Source organism: Pygoscelis adeliae, unplaced genomic scaffold, assembly GCF_000699105.1.
Source record: "Pygoscelis adeliae isolate BGI_AS28 unplaced genomic scaffold, ASM69910v1 Scaffold489, whole genome shotgun sequence".
In the NCBI taxonomy this organism is placed as follows: domain Eukaryota; kingdom Metazoa; phylum Chordata; class Aves; order Sphenisciformes; family Spheniscidae; genus Pygoscelis; species Pygoscelis adeliae.
This window is the reverse complement of record NW_008825571.1, coordinates 68,782-82,974: the sequence shown is the minus strand read 5'-3', so window position 1 is coordinate 82,974 and position 14,193 is coordinate 68,782. Positions and strand designations below refer to the sequence as shown.

Here is a 14,193-nt window from a genome sequence, read left to right as displayed (position 1 = left end):
TACCAGGCATAAGCTCTAACAATTCCTATCCCATTCAGATTTAGAATGAAAACCACTTTTTTTTCAGAAAGAAATGCATTATGTGGGGAAACGTTGCTATAACACGTAACGTTCCCATCCTAGAATGTTGATCACTTTAGGTGTGACTCCTGAGAGGAGTCAGGAGAACTTCGCAGAAACTCCTGCGAAGTTTCTCTGGAGGTAGATGTTAGGTAAAACGTAAGAGGAAAGTAGCTGTATCATAACTGCTGATGTTCCTTGTAACTCTTTTCATTTCTTGCAGGTACTGTTGCGTGATTTACCATGGAAAAATTGCTCTGCAGCATCCTGGTGTTTGGAATGGCTGTCATGGTCAATGCTTGTCCCAAATATTGTGTCTGTCAGAACCTGTCTGAGTCACTGGGGACTTTGTGTCCCTCCAAGGGTCTCCTATTTGTACCACTAGACATAGATCGAAGGACTGTTGAACTCCGACTTGGGGGCAACTTTATTATTAATATCAGCCGACAGGATTTTGCCAATATGTCTGGACTTGTTGACCTTACTTTGTCCAGAAACACCATCAGTTACATACAGCCCTACTCTTTCACTGACTTGGAGAGCCTTCGATCTTTACATCTGGACAGCAACAGGCTGCCTGACATTGGAGAGGATATTTTGAGAGGCTTAATTAACCTTCAGCATTTGATTTTAAACAACAACCAGCTAAGCAGCATCTCTGATGAAGCCTTTGAGGATTTTTTGCTGACATTGGAAGACTTAGACCTTTCCTACAATAACCTCCGAAGCATACCCTGGGAATCTATAAGGAAGATGATAAACTTGCACCAGCTCAGTTTGGATCATAATCTGATAGATTATATTACAGAGGGGACGTTTGCAGATCTTCAGAAATTGGCCAGATTGGATCTAACATCCAACAGACTCCAGAAGCTGCCCCCTGACCCTATATTTGCCAGATCTCAAGTAATTCCGTTAGCCGTTACCCCATTTTCTCCACCTTTGTCTCTCAGCTTTGGGGGCAACCCACTGCATTGCAACTGCGAGCTACTGTGGTTAAGGCGACTTGACAGAGATGACGATATGGAAACTTGTGCTTCTCCTCCCAGTCTAAAGGGAAGGTACTTCTGGTATGTACGGGAGGAAGAGTTTGTTTGTGAGCCTCCTCTTATTACACAACATACTCACAAGTTGCTGGTTTTAGAAGGGCAAACTGCCACACTGAAATGCAAAGCCATTGGGGATCCCACCCCCATCATTCACTGGGTGGCCCCCGATGACCGTCTCATTGGGAACTCTTCAAGGACAGCTGTCTATGACAATGGCACCTTAGATATACTTATCACCACCTCCAAGGATTACGGGACTTTCACATGCATAGCAGCCAACGCTGCAGGAGAATCCACCGCAACGATTGAGCTCTCAATTGTTCAGCTCCCCCATCTCAGCAACAGCACAGGCCGAACAGCCCCACCGAAATCCAGGCTCTCGGACATCACCAGCTCCAGCAAGTCTAATCGAGGGGAAACAAAAGGCCCACCAGAAAGGGCTGTCCTGGTGTCAGATGTGACCACTACCTCAGCTTTGGTCAAGTGGACTGTGAGCAAGTCGGCCCCTCGGGTAAAAATGTATCAGCTGCAGTATAATTGCTCGGATGATGAAGTCCTGATCTACAGGTAAATCCAATTGCTGTTTTGTCCTCTGATGGTGGCAGGGGGAGCAAAGCAGGATATGAAGTCCTTTACTCTTAGGTCATTGATTTGACTTTGAACTGAGGTAGCACTGCCACTACCACCAGTAGCATTAGTGGTGTCTGATAAACTTGCATTGTGTCTGTCAGTTTATCTGTTGGTCTATTCATCACTTTTCTGTCTAAGTCATACATTGCAAATCTCTGTAGTATTCATTCTCTAACAACAGCTGTTATCAATAAAATTTCCAATTTAGGAAAAAATAGTACCGCAGTTGGTAGCCTCCTTACTAGGCTTAACTAAGAAAGAAAAACTTGACAGGCTAGAAGTCAGAAGTTTCCCTTTCCACCTCCTGTAGGTGGGACTGAAACATACTACTGAGAGAGGAAGCAATGTGGGAGGAAGTTTGTGCTGTCTACCCATAACACAGACTCTAATTATTCTGCGATTCAAGATTCGAGGTTGTTAGCAAGAGATTTTTCACCTATATGCAAGAGCTCGTTTCTTACTTCATTAACATCTGTTTTACACAACTGTAATGGCTGACAGCTTTGGAGCATTTAATGTTTTGTACCATATTAAATGCAAGAAGAGACAGAGATAATTTCAAAAGCAAGCCCTGAATGTTCATTACGCTCCTCCAGTTTCACAACTCCTCCAACTTTTAATGATGTAAAAAAAGTTGCTCATGCAGTGATCCTAACCATGAAAAAGAAAGAAGCAATAAATTTTAGGGATTAAAAATGGGTAGGAAACTGCTTAACAGAACAGGAAAACAGTGTTACTGCTTTTTCCCCTCTATCTTGGAAGAATGATTTATGTAGTGTGTTCATGCTAATGATGAATACCTAGAAATCACCCTTTCCTGCCTTTTTATTGCAGAAGCAGCGGTATCAGATATCAGACGCATTGAGCTGAAGTCTGTCTTTGGATACATGTGAGCTACCAGCAGAAGTTAGAATCTCAGGGCAAAGTAGGAACAAACACATAAACTCGTATAGCTTTACAAGCATCCTGAAGCCAGTGAAGAAAAATTTGATCTGGTAGAGGAATAATGAGATTTGGGTTTCGACTATAATTTGAGAGCAATCTCTGGCCAAAACATAGTCAAAAGCCATTGATTTCCTCAGTAGGCTTGGGGTTACTGACTGCTGGCCTGCAAACTACTCTGTCCTTCTCCTACTGCCTGCAGTGAGAGCTGAGGCACCAGTCAAGTCATGGTACTCATCCTCTAAATACCAGAACAGTCCTTGCTATTTTCTTCTTTACCATAGTGTAGCTTTCTTTAACCTGAGAGAGTCAAAATGTGACATAGTAAATGCTCATGTGATGTTTTTCACTCACCCTTCTCCTACAATGAAATCTAATTTTAAAGTTGTTTTCAGAACTGAATGCTTAGTTGACATGGACAAAATTTTGTGCCGTAAATACTTTTATCTCAATCAGTTGTAGAACAGAAATAATAAAGTGATTTATTTAACTGTTCCAAACTTAGCCATTCTTTGCCAAAAGAAGAAATATTGACAAGCAAGTCCAAAGAACATTTTTTTTAAAAGAATATTTATTCAAATACCGAAAAAAAATCTGAGGAAATTCAGTCCTGTTCACTTCCATTCCTCAATTATAAAAATATTTTGAAATAATCAAATCAATAAACAGGTGCAAATTACTTGCCTTGCTCTGGCTAATGTACCATGGAACTGGTGTGTTGGCTTTGGGACTTGCAACTATGTGGAGTTAAGTAGAATGAAAGGATAAGATAAAACTAAGTAATGATAGAGTAATAGGAATAGAATGAAAGAAAGTATCCTATTGACAGTTTTTCCCAAGGCAAAGCTTTTGGCAAAAAAACTCAACAGTATTTAAGATCTTGAGCCCAGTGGAAGTCTGAAAAAATACTCTGAGGGATCTGTATAGTCATATGACACCGTATAGTGAATTTGGTCCAGTGAACAGGAACATCCCTGCAACCAGAAAGAGACATTACTGGAGGTTGTCAGGTGTTGGAAGTGATTGGATGTGTTGATTTGCTGAGGAGGAGGATGGCCAGGGTAAATAAAACAAATTATGCAGAAGCGAAGACATGCAATCTAGTAGCTGGAGGGGTGAGAATCAGGTGGCGTGGGCAGAAATGAGAGAAAGATGCCATCTTGCCAGCCCATTCTGGAGGAACAAGTGGCTGTCAAGGTGTCAGGCAACCTTAAATTCTTACCCTGTCCTCACTGCTGCCTCTCAGTGAGGTTTGGACCCTTTGTTGCTTTACTTGGTTGTGGCTCAGTTTTCCAGAAGCACAGTGAGGACAGTGCTATTTCCATAAATCTCCCATCGGGGCTTTTTGAGGGTTCATTGATGATGCATAGCTCTTTTCATTCACAGCTCTCAAAAGCACTTCACCAAAGAAAACAAATTTTATTTTTCTACATTTTGCACTGGGGAAAAATGATGCATAGGAAGATGAAGTGAACTGTCCAGCTTCTGAGAGTTAATCAGTGGCCCTCATAATATCAAAACCAGCTCTTATGACTTTCAGCCAGGGAACTACTCAGTCCCTTAGAGTTAATTAACTAAAGCTGTTTTGCTTTAATTGGTCAGATGCATGTCACTGCAGTAAGCGTGTAGAAAAACCTAAGGGAAAGGATTTCTACAGCACTCTGCTCTATAAAGTGCTGTGTATGCGCTAAATGGGATGAGATACTGCTTAGCTGCTAAAATGATGGGCACTTAATATACGTTAAGATACATTGGTATGCCAGGACTGAGGCACACTGGCTGTGCTCAGCTTGAAGGAATCCTGCCTCGCTAGTAAGAAATGTTGTATGCACAAAATACAAAAGGTTTCCTGCATTCTATGCTAAGAATTTTTCATGAACATTGTACTCATAGTGAAAGAGTGAAAGAAGTTGTTCTTCCCTCCCCGTTGATATGAACATCTCTCCTGACCATTACCGAGGACACTAATCCCATTCTTGCTTGCATCCCAGCTGTGGTCTTCCACTTGCAAGAGCTGCAGATGGTGCAAAGGGGACCGCAATGGGGTGCAGTGGTGCCATGAAAATTCAAAGGTGTGGGAGATAGTGGCAAGTGTTGTCTGTTGGGCCTCCTGATTTCACTGAGCTGAAATAGTATCAGAATCTGAAGTTTGGCTCTGGATACACCAGTGCCATTATAATGCAGGAGGAGCACTGTTTGTTTCCCCCATCTGACCTTCCCTTGTACTTGCTGTCTCAGGGCCATTGCTGAAGCTAGCAGCAGGTTTTTATCTCTTTCAGTGGATTCAGGATGCATGTTTCTGATACTGATCTAATGAGCACGGTCCTGGATCACCACTTTTCCACACGGCTTCCCAGAATGAGAAGGAGAAGCTGGAGGGAGGGAGGGATAGCTTGTGCAAATGTCTCAAAGAGACAGCTTGGTCAATGTCAACTTGCAAAGACAATGACTGCCCCTAACATTGGCACCAAATCAGTAACCTGAGGCTGCTCAGAGGTGACATGCTATATTACCTTTTCCACATCATTGGCAGAAGGGAATGTTCCTTCTTTAATGGAGCATGCACTTAACTCCTAGTGGTATCTCAGAGCTTCCTTTTTGTGCCTTGATCTGTGCTCATATTGAAAAAGATCCTACAACAGGGGCCTGTGCTGGAGTCCTGTGTCACACACAGATGAACACCCTTGCTTTACTGATCTATGTGTGCTCCCAATGAGCAATTTCTCTCTCTGACTTGTCCTTGCACTGTTTTTAGTAATCCTGCTGTCAAAATAATGATATTGTTTCACCTGGAACAGAACCAGGATTCCTCTCTTTCTAGGCAGTGAGAGGAAAGTTTGTTTTGCCTTTTTTTTTTTTTAATTTTATTTGCTTTTCTTGTTTTGTATTTTTCCCCTTTTCTGATTTATGTTGCTTATTCATTCTAACTTTTCTTTCCTCTTCACTCTCCTTAACTGTCCAATTTATCTTTGTGCCATTCAAACCCATGCTACCCTGGATGGAGAAAATGGAGATTGTTGCTAACATTATGAAGCCACATCATGGCCAGCAGGTGCCACAGAGAGAAGACAATAAATTGCTATCTGTATCTTCTGTTCATATACACAGGTTATGAGAGCAGGCCCTTTTAAAGTGGAAATTAAAATTTCTCTGAGAACTGCAAGAAATTTTTTAAACTATTGTCACATAATAAGGTCCCTTGGCTGGCACATGTAGCCATGGCTCATGCTGCTCAGATCCAGCAAACTGGATATACATGGGCACTGATGGGATGCACCCATGAGTGCTGAGGGATCTGGTTTGGTGTCAGGGCGAGGCCATTAACTTTGAATAATCATGGCACTTGGGAAAGATACCTGAGGACTGGAGGAAACCAAATATCACTCCTATCTTCAAAACAGACAAGAAAGAGGACCCACGGAACCCAGTCAGCCTCACCTCAATCCCTGGGAAGGTGATGGAGCAACTAATCCTGGGAACCATTTCCAGGAATGTGATGGACAAGAAGGTGATTGGGATTCATTAGCATGGATTCACAAAGTCATGCTTGACAAACCTGATAAACTTTTACGATGAAATAACTAGGTTGGTAGGCAAGGCAAAAGCAGTAGATACCTACCTTGACTTCACTAAGGCTTTCAACACTCTCTCTCTCATAAGATCCTTGTAGAGAAGCTGATGAAGTATGGGCTGGATCAGCAGTGAGGTGGATTTAAAACTAGCCAAATGGCTGAGCCAGGAGGGTTGTGATCAGTGGCATGAAGACTAGTTGGAGACCAGTAACTAGCAGTATACTGAAAGAATCAATACTGGTCCATAACCTATTTAACATCCAATCCTATTCAATAACTTCATTAATGACCTGTATGATGGGGCAGAGTGTACTCTCAGCAATTTTGCTGATGACACAAAACTGCTAGGAGTGGCTGATAGACCAGTGTCATGCTGTCATCCAGAGGTACCTCGACAGCCTGGAGAAATGGGCTGAGAGGAATCCCGTGATTCAGCAAAAGGAAATCCCAAGTCCTGCCCCTAAGGAGGAATAACCCCATGCACCAGATATGCTGGGGCCACCTGGCTAGAAAGCAGCTTTGCAGAAAAGGACCTGGGGGTCCTGGTGGACATGAGATTGAAAATGAGCCAGCAATGTGCCCGTGCCATAGAGAAGGCTAATGGTATCCTGGGCTGCATTAGGAGGAGAGTTGACAGAAGATTGAGGAAAGTGATCCTTCCCCTCTACTCAGCACTGGTGAGGCCACACCTGGAGTACTGTGTCCAATTCTGGCTCCTCAGTACAAGAGAGAGATGGGCGTACTGGAGAGAGTCCAGCAAAGAGCCACTAAGATGATCAAGGAACTGGAGCACCTCACATATGAGGAAAGGCTGGGAGACCTGTGACTGTTCAGCTTGGAGAAGGGAAAGCTCAGGGGGGAACTCACCAATGTGTACAAATATCTGAAGGGAGAGTGTAAGAAGACAGAGCCAGGCTTCTTTCAGTGGTGCCCAGTGCCAGGACAAGAGGCACTATCTGAAGGTGCACAGGAGGTTCCATGTGAGCATCAGGAAATACTTTTTTACTGTGATGGTAACTAAGCACTGGCACAGGTGGCCCAGAGAGGTGGTGGAGTCTCCATTCTTGGAGATATTCAAAAGCTATCTGGACATGGTCCTGGGCAACTGGGTTTAGGTGGCCCTGCTTGAGCAGGAGGGGTGGATGAAATGACATCCAGAGGTTCTTTATAACCTCAACCATTCTGTGATTCTGTAATCATGAATGCCACTCAGGTAGGCACTTCCTTTGACACTGTGAGCTGATCACTGAAGAAAAGATATTTGTAACTGTTCTTTTAGAAAAGTACAGTACAATTTGCAAAGGCTAGAGAGAAGTGATTTTGGGTATGCTTAGACAGTTATGCGGGTTTTAATGCAGCAGCTTTTCCATTCTTTCATCCTTTTCTGTAATAAATCACCCCTAAACACACACCAATGACAGTAAATGTGTATTGTACCCATCACTTTTAGCCAAGACCAGAAGTTTGTTACAAAATGCACAACTGAAAATCACTTCTTATTTGAAGGAAAATCATGCAGGAAGAGTGACCAATGTCGAACAGAGAAAGGGATGGAAGAAGACCAGAGGTCTGTAAAGCAATGTCCATCCTTAGACTCAGGATTAAAGGAGCAAACACTAGGAGCCCTGCTCTATCATAGAAATCCTACCTGCTCCTGGGAAAGCTAAGAGTACATTTTTCTCAGTCTAGACTCTCCTTTCAAAAGTGTTTTAGTCGTTTAAGAACATCAGACATGATCAGTGCAACTTAGGCACTAGCATACTTAATATATTTTGAATAAGGGATTGAACTGAAATATAAAAATCTGGAAAATAATATCTTTGGGCCTCAGTTTCCCATCTGTAATCTGGGGTGACAGCACTGCCTTGCCTCATAGGGATAAACACATTAGAAAACATTGTGGAACCAGGAGCCCACATAAGTGACTAGGGAGACTGTTGCTTTGAAGTCATTGTGTGGTCTGCAGCAACAGGGGTAGTCATGAATGATTAAGATGGAGCATTACATAACTGCAACACTTGAATTCAAGTAAGGCATCTGGGGACAGAGATTGTGCCTTTTTTATGTGTAGAGCACCCTACATGATGTGGGACCAAATCGCAGTTTTGGCCATCGGGTATTGGTGTAATATATAAATTCACCACTATTTCAAAAGATGAATAAATTTGCAAGTGTTTTGTTGAACTTCCCAGGTCGTACTGAGCCTGCTGGCTGTGTTTTGAATTAAAGCAATGATGCAGCCACTTAAAAATGTGCATCTGAAGTGCAACACTGCCATTGATTTATGAGAGATTTAGGTCTGTTTTATTTTGTCGTATTTCGTACTGAGCGATAAAAACAACTGTACAAATTAAGAATTACTGTAGCACTACAGTCTCCCTAGCTTATAAATTCAGCACTGGAAAAAAAAAGTATTTTATATATCTCTGAAAGCTTATTTTTTCCATATATATTTTATGTAGCAGGCAGTCTAAGCATTAAAATATGAATAAATGGTTCCACATCTCCAGCCTTTTTAAACAATGGTGCCATGGATTTGATTACTTAAACAATATAATAATGATTTACATTTACACAGCTCCTTTTACTGCAAGTGCTTTACAGACTGGCTGAACAGAGATCACTCCGCCAACCACTGCTATGCTGTCACCTCTCAGTTAAATATTAGCTGCAGTTTGGCAGTCAGGTAATAGTGCAGCTCCATTTTATGAGCAAAAAATAATTTCAACATTTGCACTTATGGCTACTTTAACGTAGGTAGGAAGTAATTAACTGAGTTTGAATTTCCTACAGCACAGTGGGATAAATATACCCATGCTCTCTTCTAGTCAATTGCATGTCCGTAAGAAAATGCTTTATGACTAAGGTGCTGCAAACTTCAGAAATATATTAGTTATATAAGGTTGTTCTCTCCAACTCTGTGGCAGTGCCACACTGAACGCCAGGTCATGCATCATCTAGATTGCTAATGCTTCTTGCAACGAAAGAGTATTGTGTGGAGGTCTACCAGCTAAAGACTGAAAACAGAGGAAGCCCTGCCCTGTTGCTGTTAGGGCAAATAATCTCAACATCCTGATGCTGTAGTAAAGCGTGATTACGTTATCTTCTCTCTGAGGAAAGTTAGAAATAAATAGTTCTGGTAATTTTAGAAAAGGCAGAGTATTAATTTATTCTGAAAGGCACGAACATCTATCCTTACTCGTGATTTGGACAGTGGGTTCATACAGATGAAGACTTATGGGTAAATGCTTGCCACTCTACTACCCCTTTTTCAGTTCCACCCTTATCTCCAACCTGGCTAGGCACTGACCTTCTTCCATGGCTCACAGCTGGCGCAAAAACCCCTCCTCACCCTCAACACATGAGCTGAAATATTCCGGTTGCATTGTATCCAGGATACAAACCTTGATTTGGTCAAAGAATTTAGATATGTAAACACTGAATAAAACAATGACTGGGAGGAAGGACATCACATTAAGTCATTAATCATCATGTATTAATCATTTGTATTTGACAGGTTAAGACAGAAATTGTATAAAAATAAAAATGTGAAGTCACAGTCCCAAGGGGAAGAAAAATTTATATAAGCAGAGCATGGGAAAGTTTGACATGGACATTTGGTACTTCAGGCCATTTGAGAGGGGTTTGCAGCAGTAGCGTTGACTTCTAGAGGACCCTCAGCAAGTGCAAGCTTGCTGAAAGGCATCAGACATAATGAAGAAGATGCTTCACAGAAGCATGTATTCTGGGACTGTGGGGATTTATTCACTTCTGCTGAAACAATTTTCATCTAGACTTTTTATTTTGTCCCTCTTAATGGGAGAAGCACAGGGACAAAGGGCATTTTAGGGTTATTTTTTGTTTGTTTGCTTGTGGGTTTTTTTTTTCTTCTTTTTTTCCCCTTTGCAATATGAGAAATCTTTGAAAAATAAGAAAGAAAATGTGGTGAAAATGACAAAAATTACATGTATTGCCAGATAATGAAGTGGAAAATAGAAATATAAATTATGAAATAAATATAAATATAATAAAAATAAACAAGAAAGAAAGGAAAATAGAGGTACATCTTAGTATTGTCACTAAAGTTGTCCTAGATTATTGTGACAAACTGTCATCCACCTGAGGCTTATACAGACACTGATGAGAAATCCATTGGTCACAGCCAGTCCAGTTCATCATGAGCAGAGGCAGACCATGCAATCACTACCCGGACCAATATTTTTTTGCTTGATAATGGCCACATCTCTACAGGAGGTATGTCCTTTTATGTGAGTATGTGAGAAGTATGTGAGGGCGTGTGAGAGGGCATTTGCATTACTGCTGCCCAAGCCACAGTGCCCCAGCAGAGCAGAGAAGGGCAGGACAGCACCTCTCTCTGGCTTGGAGGCATTCCCATTTCCTCCAAAGTTTAACAACTGTCAAATAACATTTAGTGAGGTATGTGGAGAGGCTGTATGCTACAGCTCTACCCCCAAGCTCTGCATCAGAAGCTGAATACAAAGGCAAAGAGTCTGATTCTCATCTCAGCCCCTGTTGTGCTGCTGGGATGTAACCCCACCACAGCCAACGGTGTTGCACAGGGCAGAAAGGAAACCAGAATCGATTTTCAGCATAAGACAACAGTACTCCCATTTTATCTGTGCTGCTAATTGTCTATTTAGCTCATCCAAGGCTCAGCATTTTTACTTGAGGGGTATTCAGGATGAGCTAATGCTTGCCCATAACATCTGCCACATCCTCTCTCTCAGCTGCTCTGAACCCAAATGCCAGGAGCTGTCCCCACCCGTCATTGCAATAACGAGCTACACATCTGATGCCAAAATGAACTATTGAAATAAGATTTTGATTAAGCTTCAGGTGAGTCAACAATTTGATGTCTAAATGAAAAGTTTTAACATACTCAGATTCATACCGTTCCTGAATATTAAGAAGCCAGCACACAGCTGCACAGTTACAACTATATTTCCTATTTCAAATCCAGGGCAGATTTATAGCAGTTCATGTGCTGCTCTGTGCAAAAAAACCTGTTGCCACTTGCTGACTGCTTAACAGTAACAACCTCCCATGTCATTCGTAGTCATGCAAAGTAATAATAGCACTGATAGTTACAAATATTAACTGATCAAATGCTTGACTGAAGGCTTGACTCAAAGCCCTCAGAAATGAGTAGCCACCACTGACTCTGATGGGCTTTGGTTCAGCCTGAAAATCTTGCATTTTAGGGTTTACCATTATTTTCTAGAGAGGCAGATGGAGGAATAAGAAAGTTAAATAGTTTGCTCAAGGTAATTTGGTAAGCCAGTGGAAGAAACAACATGCCTACAGAATCAGAGCTGGGAGTAGTACTGATTTAGCTTTCAGTGTGTTCCTAATAAAGTCCTTCCTCATATTTCAAATCTGAAAATTTCCCCTTATAATGTCATGATTTGTGGAGAAAATACAGCATTCTTGGTGTTGTTACTCTTGTTAAATATAGGTTATAAATCTGTTTGACTTGGGAAATGCACCTTCAATAGTATCAAACTCGGATCAGGGCTTCGGTGTAAGCATGTACCTATACAACAGAGCTGTGTCATCTCCTTAAAGGAATAATGAAAACAATAAGGCTTGATTTCCTCCATAGTTTCTATATGTAATACACATTTAAGCACCCAAGATGCTCCACTTGATGTCCGAGTTTTCACTTCTTCAGGTGGTGCCTGCAGCAGGTTCCCAATACTCCTTGTCTCTCCAGTGCTGATCCGTTGAGTTCCAGATGGTGTCAGAGATCCGCTCTAATCCCTCCCTTATTTTGGGTCACAGCTACTGGCACCTGGGTCCTTTTAGGAGACATGGAAAAAGTATCAGTGACCACAGAGCATGACAACTATTCCTAGCCTTTCTAAATCTGTATCTGAGAACTTCCTCCCTCCCCTCACTTCACGCTTCATTTTAACTGGGAAACCAGCAATCCAGGTAATCCCCAGACTGCTAAGAAATCTCCTGCAAGAGTGGTGACCATATAGTAGAAGTAGTGGCTGAAAACTACCTGCTTGAAGGAGAGGATGATTTATTTTTATCCACAGGTGTTTTGCAAGAGAGTTATAAATAAAAAAAGAAAAGCTTAAAAGCGTATTGTATTCCTAAAACATATTGAGTTCCTAAAATTTGCCTTGCCAGTTTGAGATCATTCTGCTTAACTTAGCTCCACTTGCTCACGCGCAGGCTCCAGGCTGTGGGTAGCTGAAACAGGGTGCTCCCTGTTTCCTTGACAGCTCCTGCCTCCCCATCCATCTGACACCCTACCCAGTACAGCCCCCCCGTGAAGTCACAGGAAGCCTTTTTACCCATTTCAAAGTTGTCTTTGTTTTAGATTTTTGGTAGGAGGTACTTGGAGGAAGGCACCTGCTCCTCCTGCAGCAGGTTCCTAATACTCCTTGTCTCTCAGCGCTGACCAGTTGAGTTCTGACTATGGGCATTCTTTATTATGATGTTTAATTTTTGATGTAGGACTATTTTATCTATCAAATACATGAGACAGGACAAGGAGGATGGCAGGGGGAAGAATAACTCAAAGTTACAAATACAATTAAAACCTAGTGCCTTATTTCGCTGCCGTAGCTGCAGACACACCTGTCTAATTGCTTGTTCTGAATTTCCTATTATACCCTCTCTCTTTCATACCAGGTTTTCTGCTTGTATGCTCAGGTTGTTTTCAGAAAAACTGTACTTTTTTGTACAATGATTGCACTGGTTAACCCTAACATGATAGCAATGCTACAGCTTGTTTCTTTAAAGAAATGACTTAAGACTCATCATTTGAAAAAATATAGAACTGAAAAAGACACAGCACTGGAAAAATAAAAAAGAGGAATACACTGGACTAAATAAATTATATTATAAAGTCTTCATTACCTTTGGCTCTTACAAGCCTGGTTATTTTTGGATTTGCCTATAATAGGCAGATTTTCTGAGCAAAATGTATGCCCTCAGAGTGACCAAAAATCATTCTTTTCAGGTGATCCATTACAAGGTGAATGTAATATTTGTTTATCATTTAAACCTATTTTGAGGCTTTAATTGAGATGTTGATGGTGAGTAGTCTTTGTGTTAATGCTCTGGTCAGGGAAGGATGAAAGGGGAGGATTTCAGACAAGCTGAGGAACTTAAAACTTGAGGCAGAAATCAGATTCATGCTCCATGTAATTTTTTGAGTGTTGGACTTGTAGGTTTTCAATAAGGCTTGTACTACAAGGAAGTCATTTATCCTTTCTTTGTTCTTAAAAGGGCACAGGAGAAATGTAGCTCAAATTTTCAATGGTAAGGAAAGAAAATGTGAGGTAATAGATAACTTTGAAAACATGTTATGGGTTATTTCATTGTCATATTACCCTTTTCCCTCAAACGTGTCTTGTTTTACAGTCTAATATGAGGGCAGTACAGACATGCACCCTGTAACCCATAATAATCTGTAATAGGGCCAAACACAAAGGTAATCCAGTCCTAGCTGAGGATAACAGGATAGTACTGCAATCTAAAGAAACCTTGAAACTATAATGCCATTGAGAAATTTCTATGTTTAAAATGAAATGTTCTGATTTTCATAGCAGAGAAAAAACAGCCCAGCCAGCAGGCTAATCTGCCCTATTGCCACAGCCCTGCTGATGTCTCAGAGTCACAGCGCGATCATATCAGGTCCCAGAGCATTTGACAAGAATCCCACAAAGTGATGCTGCCCAGAAAGGAAACGGGAATTGGCTTCAGCTTTTGTCGAAGGGCACTGTAGAGTGGAAGCAAAATCACCTGTGTGCCACAGAAACAGAGAGGGATGCACTGGTGCTGGGCAAGAGAGAGAGATACCTAGCCTGGCATCCTCGGATGGGAAAGAGCTCATCCACTAAAGGCTACAGCTGTGCTTTAGGGTGGCTGAAAAATCCGTGTAGGCAGCAAGGTAAGGCTAT

General features: G+C 41.6%; 1 protein-coding gene across 1 annotated transcript in view; it reads left to right on the top strand.

The window, feature by feature from the left end:
- The first annotated feature begins 303 nt into the window (after positions 1 to 303).
- Positions 304 to 14,193, top strand: part of LRFN2 (leucine rich repeat and fibronectin type III domain containing 2) — a 40,310-nt gene continuing 26,420 nt past the window's right edge. The window contains exon 1 of the mRNA XM_009332527.1: positions 304 to 1,676. Within this exon, the coding sequence (XP_009330802.1) occupies positions 304 to 1,676 (1,373 nt within the window). The remainder of the gene's footprint in view (positions 1,677 to 14,193) is intronic.